This window comes from Cyanidioschyzon merolae, chromosome 10 (assembly GCF_000091205.1).
Source record: "Cyanidioschyzon merolae strain 10D DNA, chromosome 10, complete genome".
Lineage (NCBI taxonomy): Eukaryota > Rhodophyta > Bangiophyceae > Cyanidiales > Cyanidiaceae > Cyanidioschyzon > Cyanidioschyzon merolae.
Window position 1 is genome coordinate 444,418 of NC_010136.1, and position 13,278 is coordinate 457,695.

Genomic DNA, 13,278 nt, shown 5'->3' on the forward strand with positions numbered 1-13,278 from the left:
ATGAGGCCACTTCGGTTTATGACACGTGTGGCCGTGGGTTTAACTGGCGCGCTGGCGCTGGGAGCGGCTGCATCCGTCCTCCAAGATCCACTTTATCCAACAAGAGTGCTCTACACGCACACAACGAGTTTATCGGGACCGCGCTCGACAGCGGCGCTCATTGGCCGCCTGTATGCAACGTGGTTGCTGACGTCTGGAAGTGTGCGCATCGTTGCGGCAGTTCGTTACGGCTCCGTGGCGTGTCGTCTGCTAGCTGCACTCACGTACGTCATCGCACTCGCGCACTTCTACACGGAGGTGTTCTGGTTCGGTACATTATCGCTGCACCCGGCCGGTCGTTTACCGATCATCGTTGCTAGCTGTTGCCTTGGACTGCTGTTTTTGGACGCGGTGTCGACAGTGATCCTCCAGATGCGCGGTGGCAAGCACCACCCTGAGAAGAGCGGGCCCGGGCGCGGCACCGCAAGATCCCAAAGGCCAAGACGTCTTGATGACTAGGACGCGTCTACAGAGAGAGCTCCTTTTTAAGGTTGAGGATGTTGCTCGAGCGGGTATATCTTCGATGAAGCGTGCTTTGTCAGCAGATAAGCACGAAAGAAAGCGGAGATGTGCAGGGCATGGATAAGTTCGCGCGACTACGGCCAGAGGTATATCCGCGAGCAGGGCACCCGAGTGCGCCCAGAACGCATAGAGTTGCACGGCTAGACCGACACGAGGAAGCGCAGGAAAACGCGGAATGTGCACGGGTCATCGAGCCAACCTCAATGCGCAAGAGTGATGCGTGTTGTTCTTCAACGAGATACTTGAGTGAACGCAACTTGTCTCAACGCGGACTCCAAGCTGTCCTCTGGATACCGAAGAGTCATCCGCCGAAGACTTGCGAGGCGTGTCGAGCGGACGTCCACAGACATTTGTTTTTTTGTCTGACGTTGGACACGTATGCATTACGTTGATCGAGGAGTGTGCATGCCTCGCATAGCGCGCTGTCGTCATCAACCGCCAAGGTCTTGTACTCTTTGAATGCGGTTGAAGCAATGCTACACTGAGCGTGTGCTTCTATCGCGCTAGCGACACCATAGCATAGAACCTTACTATGACTAGCAGGTCTTCCATTTGTGCAGCTCCCGGGAGCAGACACGTTTTCCAACGGACGGAATTCCATTTGCTTCACGGGAAGAAACGAGAGCCTAGCTTTCCCAAGCATCGCTTCCCAGCCGAGGCGATTGTACCATTTGCTGGATTGAGATCCAGCCATTCTGTATGTTGACGCGCTTTCATTTCAACATCCTGACATGTGGTAACATGTTCAGACAATCTCATTGCATGAATTTCGAATAAAGCAACCTGTACAACTTTTGTACCTGTCTGTCAGAGACCTGACTTGCAGCAGCAGCAGCAGCAGCGACCTCCTTATTGTCAATGCTGAACTTGTCTGCAACGTACCGCAAAGTTTCGTTCGACATTTCAGCAATGCGCTCCAAGACTCGTTCGCAGAATAGGCACGGGCCAGTTCAGTCGTTTTCAGACTGCTCCAGTGGCGCTCTAGAACCGAGCAGTGTCCCAGGACGGGTCGGTGAGAGGTTCCGTTTCCCACGCTAACTACCTTCCGTTGTACACGCGGCCTGCTCAGACGCTGTTTCCGATGGGTTTACAGCTGCGTCCGCTAAGAGGTTCGGAATGCCGTCGGCAATTACATAAAACTCTCCGTGTTCGCAGTGCAACTGGCCGCCTACGACGTGCGTCTCGAGCAACAGTCGCTGAAGAGCATCCAAAAGCGGCAAACGGTCTCCGCTTTCGACCGCTTTTTCCAGCGCCGGCAGCTCCGAGGGGCTTGGAGCTGCTTCCGGCAGTGCATCCACACAGTCAGATTCTACAGAGACCGCTGCTGCTCGTAGCAGCGACCAGTCGAGTCGTGGGATCATGCGCAGCAGAAACCTGGGTTGGTACTCCACTGGGATTATGTCTACAGCGGAAACGTTACGGATCGCCAATGGTTTCTTGTGTACGGGACAGATCAACAAGTTATGGGTCAGGAGACGCATTGATCTCTTAAAAGAAAACGAGTTTCGTGCAAGCGGCCTCTGAAGCTGCGACTCGTTCGTTTTGTAAAGTTCGCTGCGGTCGTCCGGGCCGAAAACGCCGAGCGACTGTACGAATGTCTTTACGATGAACGCGTTATGTGCTAAGTTCGTGCTTTTGCTGACAGCGACCGCGCAACCGGGGGTTTGCAGTCAGATAAAACGTGCTTTTATCATTAAAAAGCATTTACTTGCCAGTGGGCGCTATGCGGTCCTTAAGCGCCGAAGGCAGCGATATCAGAATATCATAGAACCGGTCTATACAGCCACCATAAGCATGTACACTCTGAAGTTTGCATCGTTTTCAGTGGCCACCAACGCCCGGGCCTTGGCGAGCTTTTTCCGCGACTGGTTCCTGTTCCTCTAGCTGATTTCCGGCTAGAAATACGCAGGTCTCTCCTTGTTATCCCGCCCAGTTGTAGGCAATCGAAGGATGCTGAAGGCAGTGCTCCCGTCCATATCTCGTTGCTTCTCGGTGTTGTCAATACATCTAACAGAGAGACAGTGGTTGCGATCTGGGCATCGCTTGTCATCTCCATGTTCGATGAACGCTGCCTCGAGGCGCACTTGCAGCGGTGACAGTTGACTGTGGTCAGATGCTCCCGTATGCTCAGCAGGCCTCCTCGTGGTCAGCAGATCGCCGCCCTGTGGCGCATGAGGGCTAGCACCAGCGCCCGGTACTTGCCATTGACGGGTGCAGGAGGCTTTGTATTTGCTGGCCTCCGCCGCTTCCGTGCCCGATGCAGTGCCCTAGCATCACGTGCTTCTTCAGGGCAATCCATTTGACAAGTACTGTGACTTGTTTTACAAGCAAGCGCACGCACTTTCATTCGATAAATGATTTTTGGGGCGCCAGCTTACCCGCGATGCAGCGAGCACCGAAACGAAAATCCAGATTTCAAACCGAGTCCAGCGATTCCGATCCCTCTACGCTCCCTTTGTGGAAAGCGGTGACGCGAGCTCCAAAAAAAGATGTTGCTGCGATGATGGAAATTCGAGCCCAAGACGATTTCCTGCTAGAGCTGCGTCGGAAGCCTCTGGACGCACGTTCCGCGAGAGATGTGGTGCTGCAGTCGAATGCAGTTGCATCCATGACTGCAAAGCGAGGAAGATTTGTCACGACAAGATCGGTGAATCTTCGGCATGAGCTTATGCGGAAGTTGTCAAGCGACGACGCTGAGCTTTTTGTTGTCAATCCAGCGGCTCGACATGCTGTGCCCAAGAGTTGCCTTGAACCAGACGGATTGAATACTTGAAGAATGCATAGTTTTAGCACACTACGCATAAGAAAACGATAATCTAGGAGGTTTCTACTTTTGCATCGGATAATGCAATGGGTTAATTTACGAGCCCTTGCTCGAGTGCGTCGCGAATCATCTTGACACCGGTGACGTAACGAATGCCAGCGGCAGACAGTCGAGGGCGCCACTCCGAAAACACGACCGAGAACCCTAAATCGACTAGTGAACCCCTGCATCCTTTTTGCTGCGTTTGGAATGTCGAGCTGTATATCTATCGAAAATTTTTCGTAAACAATCGCGTGGCAGATACAACGCGAGCAGTTCAGCATTCAGTTTTGTTCGAACATGGGTAATGCGCTCTACGCCCGTCGGAGCGTGCACACCAGCTCTGAGTCATGCTTGGAATCCTGCCAGACACGAGACTGTCCTCTAGAATTTTACACCTGTTGTCGTTGTTCGCCATGTTTGATGGTGGACGCTAACTAGCACCGCTCGGGAGGCGTGTCGCCATTGCGAGCGCACCCGCGTCCTGCAGGGCTTTCCGCGCGCGCTCCGTAAACGCCATCTCAGCAGGATTTGTGTGCGTTCAGCGAGACCTCGGGATTCGCACCGCTTCCGAACGGGTAATCGCAAGGCGCTTCTATTGGTGAGAAATGTCGCGACCTTCGCATGGTGAGGCGCTTTTTTCGGCGAAGAGAACCAGCATCCGGCGTGTATGTACACCGCACCAGTCGGGTGAACACATCAGGCGTTAAAGAAAAGCTTTGGTCATTGTATATTTCCTCAGTATGCTGCATCACAGAGCAGTATCCCTGAGGTCAACGTATGATGACACTTTGTCTACGTGCTTTCACGGAACACGGTCTGATCCGCATGCATTGGCGCCTCGCTCGGGATCATCGTTTCGTACTGTATAGAGCCCAGGCGTCTACGAAAATTTAAGCGTGATATCTTCCAGCCCCGCACCTAGAGCTGAATAAGGGCACAAAACAATGCTGCTGCTCGCAAAAGCGATCATGGTGGCTCCCAGGACTGCCCCCTTGCTGCCATGAATACGTCGTCACTGCATTGGTTGACAAATCGGAGTCATCGAGTGCAGCTGCGGCGATCGCCCGGAGCTGAAAGGGAGAATACATCAACAGCATTGCGATGTCCAGCGAAAGCGAATCTCACTCCACCCGGGAATGGAAACAAGTCAGCCCATAACGTGTCAGCACCTGTTATTTATCGAGCTCGGCTGTTTCGTAGACGTCCATGCGCGTGGGGTCTCGTTCTCGATGCGTTCGCGGTGCTCGCCAGGCCGGCGAGTGCGTATGCGCCCCGCTCCCGCCCCTCTGCTGGAAAAGAAGAGCATGCCAACCGCTGCCCATGGCTTTACGACGAAATGCGCTGTGCTATGCGTCGGATGGGGTGCCCGCTCGCTGGGCGCTGCTCATACAATGAGCAGGTCCTGCTTCCCGTAGCCAAACCGGCCCTTATGACGCTCGAATAATTGAACAAATGCGTCTAAAACGCGCTTTTGTAGCGCGAGAATCTGCTCGTCAGACGGCTCGTTGATCGGTCCGGGTACGCGCACTGGTTTACCAATCACAACATGGACAGGAACGCGTGTATCTGGCCACAAGGTAAACCAGCGCCCGCGAAACAGCAGCAGTGGAACACGTGTGCGACGCACGAGCCACAGTCGAAAACGTTGCGCAAACCTAGGCCATGTTACATATAGTTCGTTTTCACCAAACGCATAGACCGGAAGAATATGGGCACCGTGGCGCAGCGCCAGACGCAGGAAACCTTTTCGCTTGCGAAGAACAATGCGCTGACAATATGGCTCGGCTAGAACCTGTTCGTGTTCACCGCCCGTGAAGATAAGCAAGCTGCGTCCGAGTCGCAGTTGCCGCTCTGCAACCGAAGGTGACGCATCCACACAGCCCAACCAGAGCGCAAAGTCGCGTATGAATGGACACCAAAGCAGCGCCGACGCCACAAGGTCGCGCCGTTCCAGCCCCGGCGCTACCTTGCTCAAAAAGTCGCAACCATCCGTAAACGTCGCGTAATGCTGCCAAGCGAGGATTCCGTGCGGATGGGCTGCAAATATGTACTTTTGACTCGAATCTAGGATGCCGCACTCGGCGTGAAGGTGCACGTTCAGAACTCGTTGCACGTACCACTTCCACAGCGGGAGGCGCGCGAACGCCGGCCAGTAGCGCTCACCGTGAAGCGGGCCATCGTCGAAAAAGATAAAAGCATAGGCCAACAGGGCTGCCTTGATGAAGTTCCAGTGACATAAGAAGACGGTTACAATGAAAGATGTCACGGAAAGTAAGCGCGCAACCCGAGTAGGAAATATGTAGGTCCGTAGAGGCATGTGCGCGCACGCGTACGCCTCCTCCGACGTACACGCTCAGACACGCTCATATACGCAGGTCATTCCGTATTCTGGGCGCTGTGCAGTGCGCTACCGGGCGCATCAGCATCAGCGTCGTCGTCAGCGGCGGCGGCGGCGGGGGGATCGGGAGCTGGGCAAACATCGCCGTCGATGCGTGCTCGCCAGCGCCATCTACCATGCGCGTGTCGGATCGATGATTAGCGTTTGTCACCTGAGCTGTGTTCCACCTCCGGGAGCATGTACGCAAATGGCTTTTCGCGTTGTATAGCAAAAATGTTCGATATTCGTTCATTTTGACGAGACAAAAATCCAACGGAAACGTATGGACATGGTCGTCGGCGATCCTGGAGGCCTGTCATCACCGGCTACCTGAAAGAGAAACGTAAAAACCCTCTTCTCGTTGAACATCGAGCGAATGAAGAGCAGGTTTCGATGAGGAAGAAGAGCGGATATAGGCGAGAGAGAGCGTTTAGCCTGCGGGAAGATGACGAGACTTTAGTGCCACAGAGTGCGCGAGTTCTTGGAATCCTCGCATTGATGCGCCTTACTAGAGGCAATACACGCGTTGAGTTTGTGAATCGAGACTTTCATGCTGCTACCTGTATCAGATGATGTTTGGTGCTGGAGACGAAATCCGAGGCGCTGGGGCGAGCCAACTTCGTGAAATAGTCTCGCAGGGTCGAAGTATCGAAGGAGAAGCTGAAATCCATAGCGGGCGGCCGGTCCAAGAAGGCTGGGAGGCGACTGCAGGTGTGGTATTCATTTACCCTAAATAGTCGTGGGATATTTCCACTCCGCTGACTTGCATGCATGAGGCGGGGCTTTCCTGGTACGCGTCCAGATTTCTGCACCATTCCTCGAGGGTCCACCAGTCATCACCTCCAGGCGTGCATCCAATCGGAGATACTGGTTCGACTGCGCGATCCACTTGATGTCGAGTGCCTGTCGTAAGCGCTCGCTCCGACGCATATAGCGCCCCATCGGACAACGTACAGAAACAGAACAACTCTGCGATACGCTTGTGGATGTTGGCTGCATGCGTGGTTCACCATCGCAATTCAGTGCCGGGCAATGTACGCACTCACGGCGGTTGCCGCGAGCTGGCACTCATCTAGGCGCCCCATACCAGTCCTGCCTTCACATATCGACTGTGGCGGTGACGCATCTCGCGTTGCTGCGAGCGTTCATGGCAAGCACGGTATCCGACACGTCGCTGGGTGGATCTAAGATCGATCCCCAACAGATAGACTGGACTGGACGGGAGTTGCTGAAATGTAGATGCGTCTCGGAAGGAGCGGCGTTTTCTTCGTTCATTGCCGATAAAACGCGTGCACCTAGGGGAATCTTCCCAGATTCAGCTATTTCATACCATAAAAATATGCGCGTCCATGGATCCATGCGTGGATGGCGATAAACTCGCGACTTGTCGCGAGCGCAACATCGACGACCTGAGCGCGGCCTACGACGCATTCAGAACGGGAACAAAGATAGCCGCCATGCAGACCTCCGCTGTATCAGACTCTGCACCACGAGACGCTCTGCAGCGCGAAAGCCGCTGCGTCCTTGCCAGCGAACGCAAACGCAAGCCTAGCCTTTACGACAAATGGGCTGCGAGAGCGCGAGAGAGATATGCCAATATCGCACGCGGACCGCAGAGGGATTCGGGCCCAGATCCAATAATGTTGACCTCCAGCGGAACGCGGATGTGGTGATTGCAAGGACGTGTCTGCCATTGACGAGAACTCCGGGCATGCTCCGTGCCCGGGCGGCAGTTTCTCTTCCCGTTCTGCGAGCAACAGACGATAATCCCATCTCCGGTTGTATGCATCCCAGCGCCCCGGTTACCCGGGTATTCAAGGTCCCTGCTAAGAGTCCGGTGAGCAGCTTTAGGCACGGCGCTTCTGTAATACCGACGATTGATTCTCGTGCCATCACGTGATGCCTTGGAAAAGATGTTCACGGCGGAGGATAGCTCCGGATTCTCCTGCGCTAATGTCGCGAAAACGCAGGTTTGCATATACCAGTTCGCCAACAGGCGAACAGTAGACCCCACGACGCAAGCTAGTCCAAGCCTGTTCGCAGACATTGTGAGCACGTCGCACGTCTGTTTACGAAACTACCAAACTCGCCGACACTGTTCAGAGACTGCTCTCGACTTGTCAATGCCCAATGCTCCACAAGCTCACGCAAATCCCATCAAGATCATCAAAAGACCTTCACGCGCATCGCAATACCATCCGCGGCAACGATGGTGCTCCGAATCATCATCAGAGCGCGTTGTTGCGAAGCAGGTACCAGCATGTCCATGGCTCTCTAGAGCTCAGCACACGTCCCGCACGAGAAGCCGCGTCTCGCGAGGACCAAAGTCGCTTCCAGTACCAGTGCGATGGTGTTGACGGCCATGCAAGGCTCCACCCAAAGGCAGCCCTACCTTGTCGCAACAACGCCGAGGTCGTATCGAGGTCGCTATACTGCGCCAAATCTCCACAGCGACCTGCACTCGTGCCTACAGCTTCCGTTTTTCGTTGCCATGCTGATCATGCATCTAGAAACCTCGTCGATTGTTTGCGTTTCGTATTGCTAGGAGCGCGCTTGTCGCGTTTCACGAACCAGTCGCTGGAAGAGTGCAAGTCCGGCCAGTTCTGCGGGCGGCTGTCTCTGCTCTGTTATATATAGATAGAGTAGAGGACTTTCGTGATCGAGAACTTGCTCAAGTTCACTGACATCCTGCTCAGTGAACGTTGCCAGGTGCCTCTGCGTCCACTCGCCAAGAAGGATATCGAGCTCCCGCAGACCGCGCTGGTTCGCTCGATAAAGGCAACGACGCTTACGCGTCTCTAGGGCGTTCGCGTCAGTGGCCGTGCTCACGCCCCGCAACCAACGGCGTTGGGTCAGGGTGCAAGCACCCAGGTAACGTTCAACGGTTTGCGCCCTAAGAGAACACAGCTGTGTCCGCTCTACCAGATTCAAGCGACGCTCAACGAGTCCTCTACGAGAAGCCGCTTTCCCACTGAGTTCCTGCAGCATGCTCACCCAGAAGAGCCTCCACTTCATCGTTGGCCGTAACCATAAAACTCAAGTGTCACGTCAAAGCGCGCTCAGCTTAGGAAGCGTCGTCGGTACCAGGTGTTACTCGGGTCCGGTACGTTACGCACACGCCGACGTTAAGCGTCCAGTTATCACAACAGCTGCCAACACATATGCCTTTGGGGGTTTTCTTCGGCGGTGTGTGGGATCGTCGCTGCGAGTACCCGAAAAGAGCCACCCTGATTGCGCGACTTCGATCGACCGCTGAGACTATGGCTATGCCGTGCGCTGACGTTAACCACATAGATCCCTATTTTCTTAGGTAACAGGTAGGCTTGTGTCCGAGCTTCTTTAATGGACGATACAGAGGCTCGTATTCTTCAGCTTGTGCATAATTTGAAGGAAGTGGACCATCGGGACGCTGCGTTGCTTGAGCTTTCGAAGAAGCGCGAGTCTGTATCGAACCTCGCGCTCATTCTCTGGCACACACCGGGTACTGTTGCCGTGCTTTTACAAGAAATCATCGCTATTTACCCGCTACTTTCTCCACCGGCTCTCACTGGTCACGCTTCCAACCGAGTCTGCAATGCTTTGGCGCTGCTCCAGTGCGTGGCGAGTCATCCGGAGACTCGCGGCCCCTTTTTAGCCGCGCACTTGCCGCTGTACTTGTACCCGTTTCTGAACACCGTCTCGAAGACGCGGCCTTTTGAATATCTGCGTCTTACTTCTCTGGGCGTTATAGGTGCGCTTGCCAAGGTCGACGACCCAGAAGTGACTTCGTTCCTGCTCTCCACGGAGATTATCCCGCTGTGCCTGCGAATCATGGAGACCGGCTCAGAGCTCAGCAAAACAGTTGCTACCTTCATCGTCCAAAAAATACTGTTAGATGATAGTGGGCTGAATTATGTCTGTCAGACGGCGGAGAGATTTTATGCAGTGAGCACGGTACTTGCGAACATGGTCAATAGCCTCATCGAGCAACCATCCGGCCGTCTTTTGAAGCATATTATCCGGTGTTATTTGCGGCTGAGCGATAATCCTCGGGCGAGGGAAGCCTTGCGCCAGTGTCTCCCGCAGAGCCTCCGCGACACTACATTTGCGCAGCTGCTGAACGAGGATCAGAGCACTCGACGATGGCTCGCTTCTCTGATCTACGCACTGGGTGGAGACGCAGCGCTTGTGTAGTTGGTGTTCCACAGCAGGGCCCTCGCGCCCATATGAGGAAGTACCAAGGCCGCTCGCTGGACACCGCAATAATACCGTGTGTGCCGACATGGGCTGTGGCAGTGGAGCAGCGCTGCTTGCGCTCGCAGATGCTACCGTGTTCGATGTCCCAGTCGGTGGTTACGGTGGCTAGGGACGAGCGGTACTTGACGCCCGTCGTGCACTGTCTTGGCAGGGATTCTCATTCTACCGCATGCCGAGAAGCCTCCTACTCTCTGGACAGGGGCTACGAGCCTGTAGCCGGCGAAGGCGACGGGTCGTGTTCTATCAGATGCCGAGAAGCTTTCCCACTACGATTGCATACACCTACGCGCAACCTACCAGAGTGCATATTTAACAGTGATCGTGATGGACCGGACGACGACGGCCTGGATTCAAATGCCCCAGACGGTCGAGCCGAGAGCGGTCGCGACGCCCTCGAGGCAACACCGGGGTCTCTATGCTTCCGGACAGGGGTCGAGTCAACTGCAGGAAGCCTTCGTGACTTTTGTGTTGGGCATACACGTGAAAGATACGGCTTTTGGTCCGAACGTTGGGGTGTTTACGTTTTCGGCGACGTGTCGAGTCGATCGCTGGAAGCCTCTGAATTGTTGCGCTGTGCGTACATAGCAAGGATGTGGCGTTTCCGTTGGAGATGTTCGTGATTCTCTGCACCAGCCACGGGACCATGCGCATGCTCGTGGCTGTTACCACGCTCGCTTGACGGCGCAAAAAGAGCATTGAACCAGTTGTTTTCAACCGGAACGTGCTTCGAACGCTCGCATGCACCCATAGAGCTTTGTCTGGAGTTTTGCAAAGTTACCGCGGGAGAAACCGTGGACGCTGTTGCGGCCGAGGCATCCCGCGAGACCGAATGCCCCTCGTTCTCAAAATATTGACTTGGCTCACGATAATATAGCTTTTCGACGTACTTGTTCCAGATAAACTCTTGCATGCGACCAATATCGCCCGGTGAAGGACGTTCAAAGTCGGTTGGCAGCTGTGCCTCCCATATCGCTGCTGCGCGTCGGTTACCGATACGCTTCATGTTCTCAAGTTGCTCGGACGTCCAGCGGTCCAGGTTGATCGAACGGACTTGAGAAACGTGGACACCAAGCTTTCGGTGGAAGCCACTGCACTGGATGCAGAGAAAGACGCCCAAGTTTACGGACGCCCAGCGCGGTCCAGGGCAAAAGCACTCTGCGCAGCGTCCGTTTTCCTGCTCTGCAAGAAGTATCCGGAAAACTCGCTCCTGTTCGTCTTCCGAAACAACTTGCTTCGCCATGCCCTGCTCCGGCTACTGCGTTCGTGCGTCGAAGACGACACCGACGCAGCGCGTACCCCGCTCGGTCGTTTGAAGGCTGTAGCGCTAGTGTGGACTGGCGGTGCGCCGCTGTGCCCGCGCAACGCACGGAGCTGATACAGCATCTCGCACGAGTCCGAGTAGGTGTTTCGCCTGATACAGGATATCTGCCTTCAAAGAGACTATGCCGAGTGCATCTTTGCTCTCTATGAGTAGTGGAGGAACTTCGGTTCCTTGGCAGACGCTTCTGGGTATTTGAGTCTTAGCGTCGGTCTGTGGGTGTGTCTGGAAAGTCGTTGCTTCGTGTGTTGCACCTGCGGGTGCCAGGGTTTCCAGAAGCAGTCAAACTCGGGATTCGTCAAACGGAGCGTTGGTGTCGAAACTTCAGCTCCATAAAGTAAACTGTCGGAGGCGTTTGTTCTCGACACAGGCTTTGTCGTCTTCGAATCATACCGTTTACACCTGTGACGCCCCGACTACGAGTCTGCTTGGCTCGTTTAGGTAGAGGCACTGACACTGGCTGCTTCGGTGGTTGCACTACCTACGTTCTTCGCGTTTGCTCTCTTGGAAACGTGGATGCGCAGCTGCTGAGCGTTGCACCGTCGAAACACGGATAACTATGCTACGGTGAAGGGCTTGCATGCAGGTCGCTCAGAGCAACCTGGGATACGGATTGTTGGCAACATTCTCTAAAACTTTGATATCTTCACGAACGCACTCGCGAATTTTTCGAGTGAATAGCCCAGTGAATGATGATCGTATCGATCTCGAGACCGGCAGAGGGCATGTAGTAGGTCGCAATCGCATTGATTGCGCGACATGCGAGCCACGGAACTACGAGCTGAAACTGCGTATCAAATGTCGATTATTCGAGGGATGAATACGCTACGTCCTAGGGTTGGATCCGCAGTTTACACGTCGTTATCGAATGCGGAGGGCCAGGGCGGTGAACGCGCCGTATACCTGACTTCAGGCTACCTGGTTCATTTTCTCGTTTACGCTGCAAAGCGTCCGAATCTGCGGGAAGAATCGATAGCGTTGGGGTTTTCGAACAACATCGAATCCGATGAAACGCCCATCGAAGATACAGCTCAATACCCTGTGTCGTATACCAACTGCTTCTCTTTGGAGGGTTCGGAGCAGGAGTGCATGCCGCGAAACACCACTGGATCATCGAGAAAGCTCGATGCCTCCTACCGCATAGCAGCAATTCTTTGTCAAGCGCCACAGAAGGTGTCACCTGCGAGCGTGATGCAAACGCCTTCTGGAAGCGGCATGGCATGTGATCCATGGGTGCGGCCGGCGTGCCGGTCCGAATGCTGGACGCTCCGCGATGCGATGCGAACGACCTGAACGTGATGCCTGTTCGGGAGACGGAACACCACGGGGCCTGGCAGCGTCGGTGCCCTCTGGGAATCGCACCATCCCGATGCAACTACAAGTCTTCGCACGCTAATGTTTTCGGAATGGTGTGCTTACGCTTGAGAGCAGACCTATCCTATTGCGCACACTGTAAGCCGACGACTGCTGTCTGGAATGCCGGTTTGGTAGGGCAACTGGAAGCCATAATGCGTCAACGGTGAGTACGGTTCTTCAAGCGGTTCCGAAATGATCATTCTAGCAACACGTTGTGATGCAGCGGCCTGCGGGGCGCGCTCCGGGTTTGCATCCCGCGACGGCGAGCAGCATCCGCAGCGCTGCTGTATGTGCAACGCGCTGCCCAGAGCCGCCACCTCGTCAGTACGGACGCAGAGCCCCTGCCGTGGATGCAAACGCATCAAATAGCATTCAAGCCCGTTTCTGCGAACCTCGGCGCGAATGACGCACCAGCGGCACATGCGGCATGTGGCTCGTACCATGCATCGAGTTCGATTTTTACGTCATAGGAGCGCTCAATCTAACCAGGGATCCCGAATGGCTCGAGCTGGAATCCCCACGTATGCGCGTTGATCCGCCTCGAGGCATCGACACGAGCACCGCCAACGGAGAGCGCACACAGCTTCCGACCAACAATGTCCATAAATCTCCTTTTTATCTACC

General features: G+C 54.8%; 6 protein-coding genes across 6 annotated transcripts, besides 1 other annotated feature; 2 read left to right on the forward strand and 4 right to left on the reverse strand.

Moving 5' to 3' along the window:
• On the forward strand, positions 1–498 carry CYME_CMJ160C (hypothetical protein; the record flags this gene model as incomplete). Its single annotated transcript, XM_005534835.1, has 1 exon — positions 1–498. The coding sequence occupies one exon, from the start codon at positions 1–3 to the stop codon at positions 496–498; it is 498 nt and encodes a 165-aa protein (XP_005534892.1).
• Positions 499–1,595: 1,097 nt separating this feature from the next.
• On the reverse strand, positions 1,596–2,042 carry CYME_CMJ161C (hypothetical protein, conserved; the record flags this gene model as incomplete). Its single annotated transcript, XM_005534836.1, has 1 exon — positions 1,596–2,042. One exon carries the CDS (start codon positions 2,040–2,042, stop codon positions 1,596–1,598), a length of 447 nt encoding a protein of 148 aa, XP_005534893.1.
• Positions 2,043–4,751: 2,709 nt separating this feature from the next.
• CYME_CMJ162C (similar to diacylglycerol acyltransferase type 2B) lies at positions 4,752–5,684 on the reverse strand (the record flags this gene model as incomplete). The annotated part of the gene is made up of 1 exon (XM_005534837.1): positions 4,752–5,684. One exon carries the CDS (start codon positions 5,682–5,684, stop codon positions 4,752–4,754), a length of 933 nt encoding a protein of 310 aa, XP_005534894.1.
• Positions 5,685–8,285: 2,601 nt separating this feature from the next.
• CYME_CMJ163C (hypothetical protein, conserved) lies at positions 8,286–8,759 on the reverse strand (the record flags this gene model as incomplete). The annotated part of the gene is made up of 1 exon (XM_005534838.1): positions 8,286–8,759. The coding sequence occupies one exon, from the start codon at positions 8,757–8,759 to the stop codon at positions 8,286–8,288; it is 474 nt and encodes a 157-aa protein (XP_005534895.1).
• A 327-nt stretch (positions 8,760–9,086) lies between these two features.
• CYME_CMJ164C (cell differentiation protein rcd1) lies at positions 9,087–9,917 on the forward strand (the record flags this gene model as incomplete). The annotated part of the gene is made up of 1 exon (XM_005534839.1): positions 9,087–9,917. The coding sequence occupies one exon, from the start codon at positions 9,087–9,089 to the stop codon at positions 9,915–9,917; it is 831 nt and encodes a 276-aa protein (XP_005534896.1).
• Positions 9,918–10,497: 580 nt separating this feature from the next.
• Positions 10,498–11,220, reverse strand: CYME_CMJ165C (hypothetical protein, conserved; the record flags this gene model as incomplete). Its single annotated transcript, XM_005534840.1, has 1 exon — positions 10,498–11,220. The coding sequence occupies one exon, from the start codon at positions 11,218–11,220 to the stop codon at positions 10,498–10,500; it is 723 nt and encodes a 240-aa protein (XP_005534897.1).
• Positions 11,221–11,361: 141 nt separating this feature from the next.
• Positions 11,362–13,264: a sequence feature (possible transcribed region).
• The last annotated feature ends 14 nt before the right edge of the window (positions 13,265–13,278 follow it).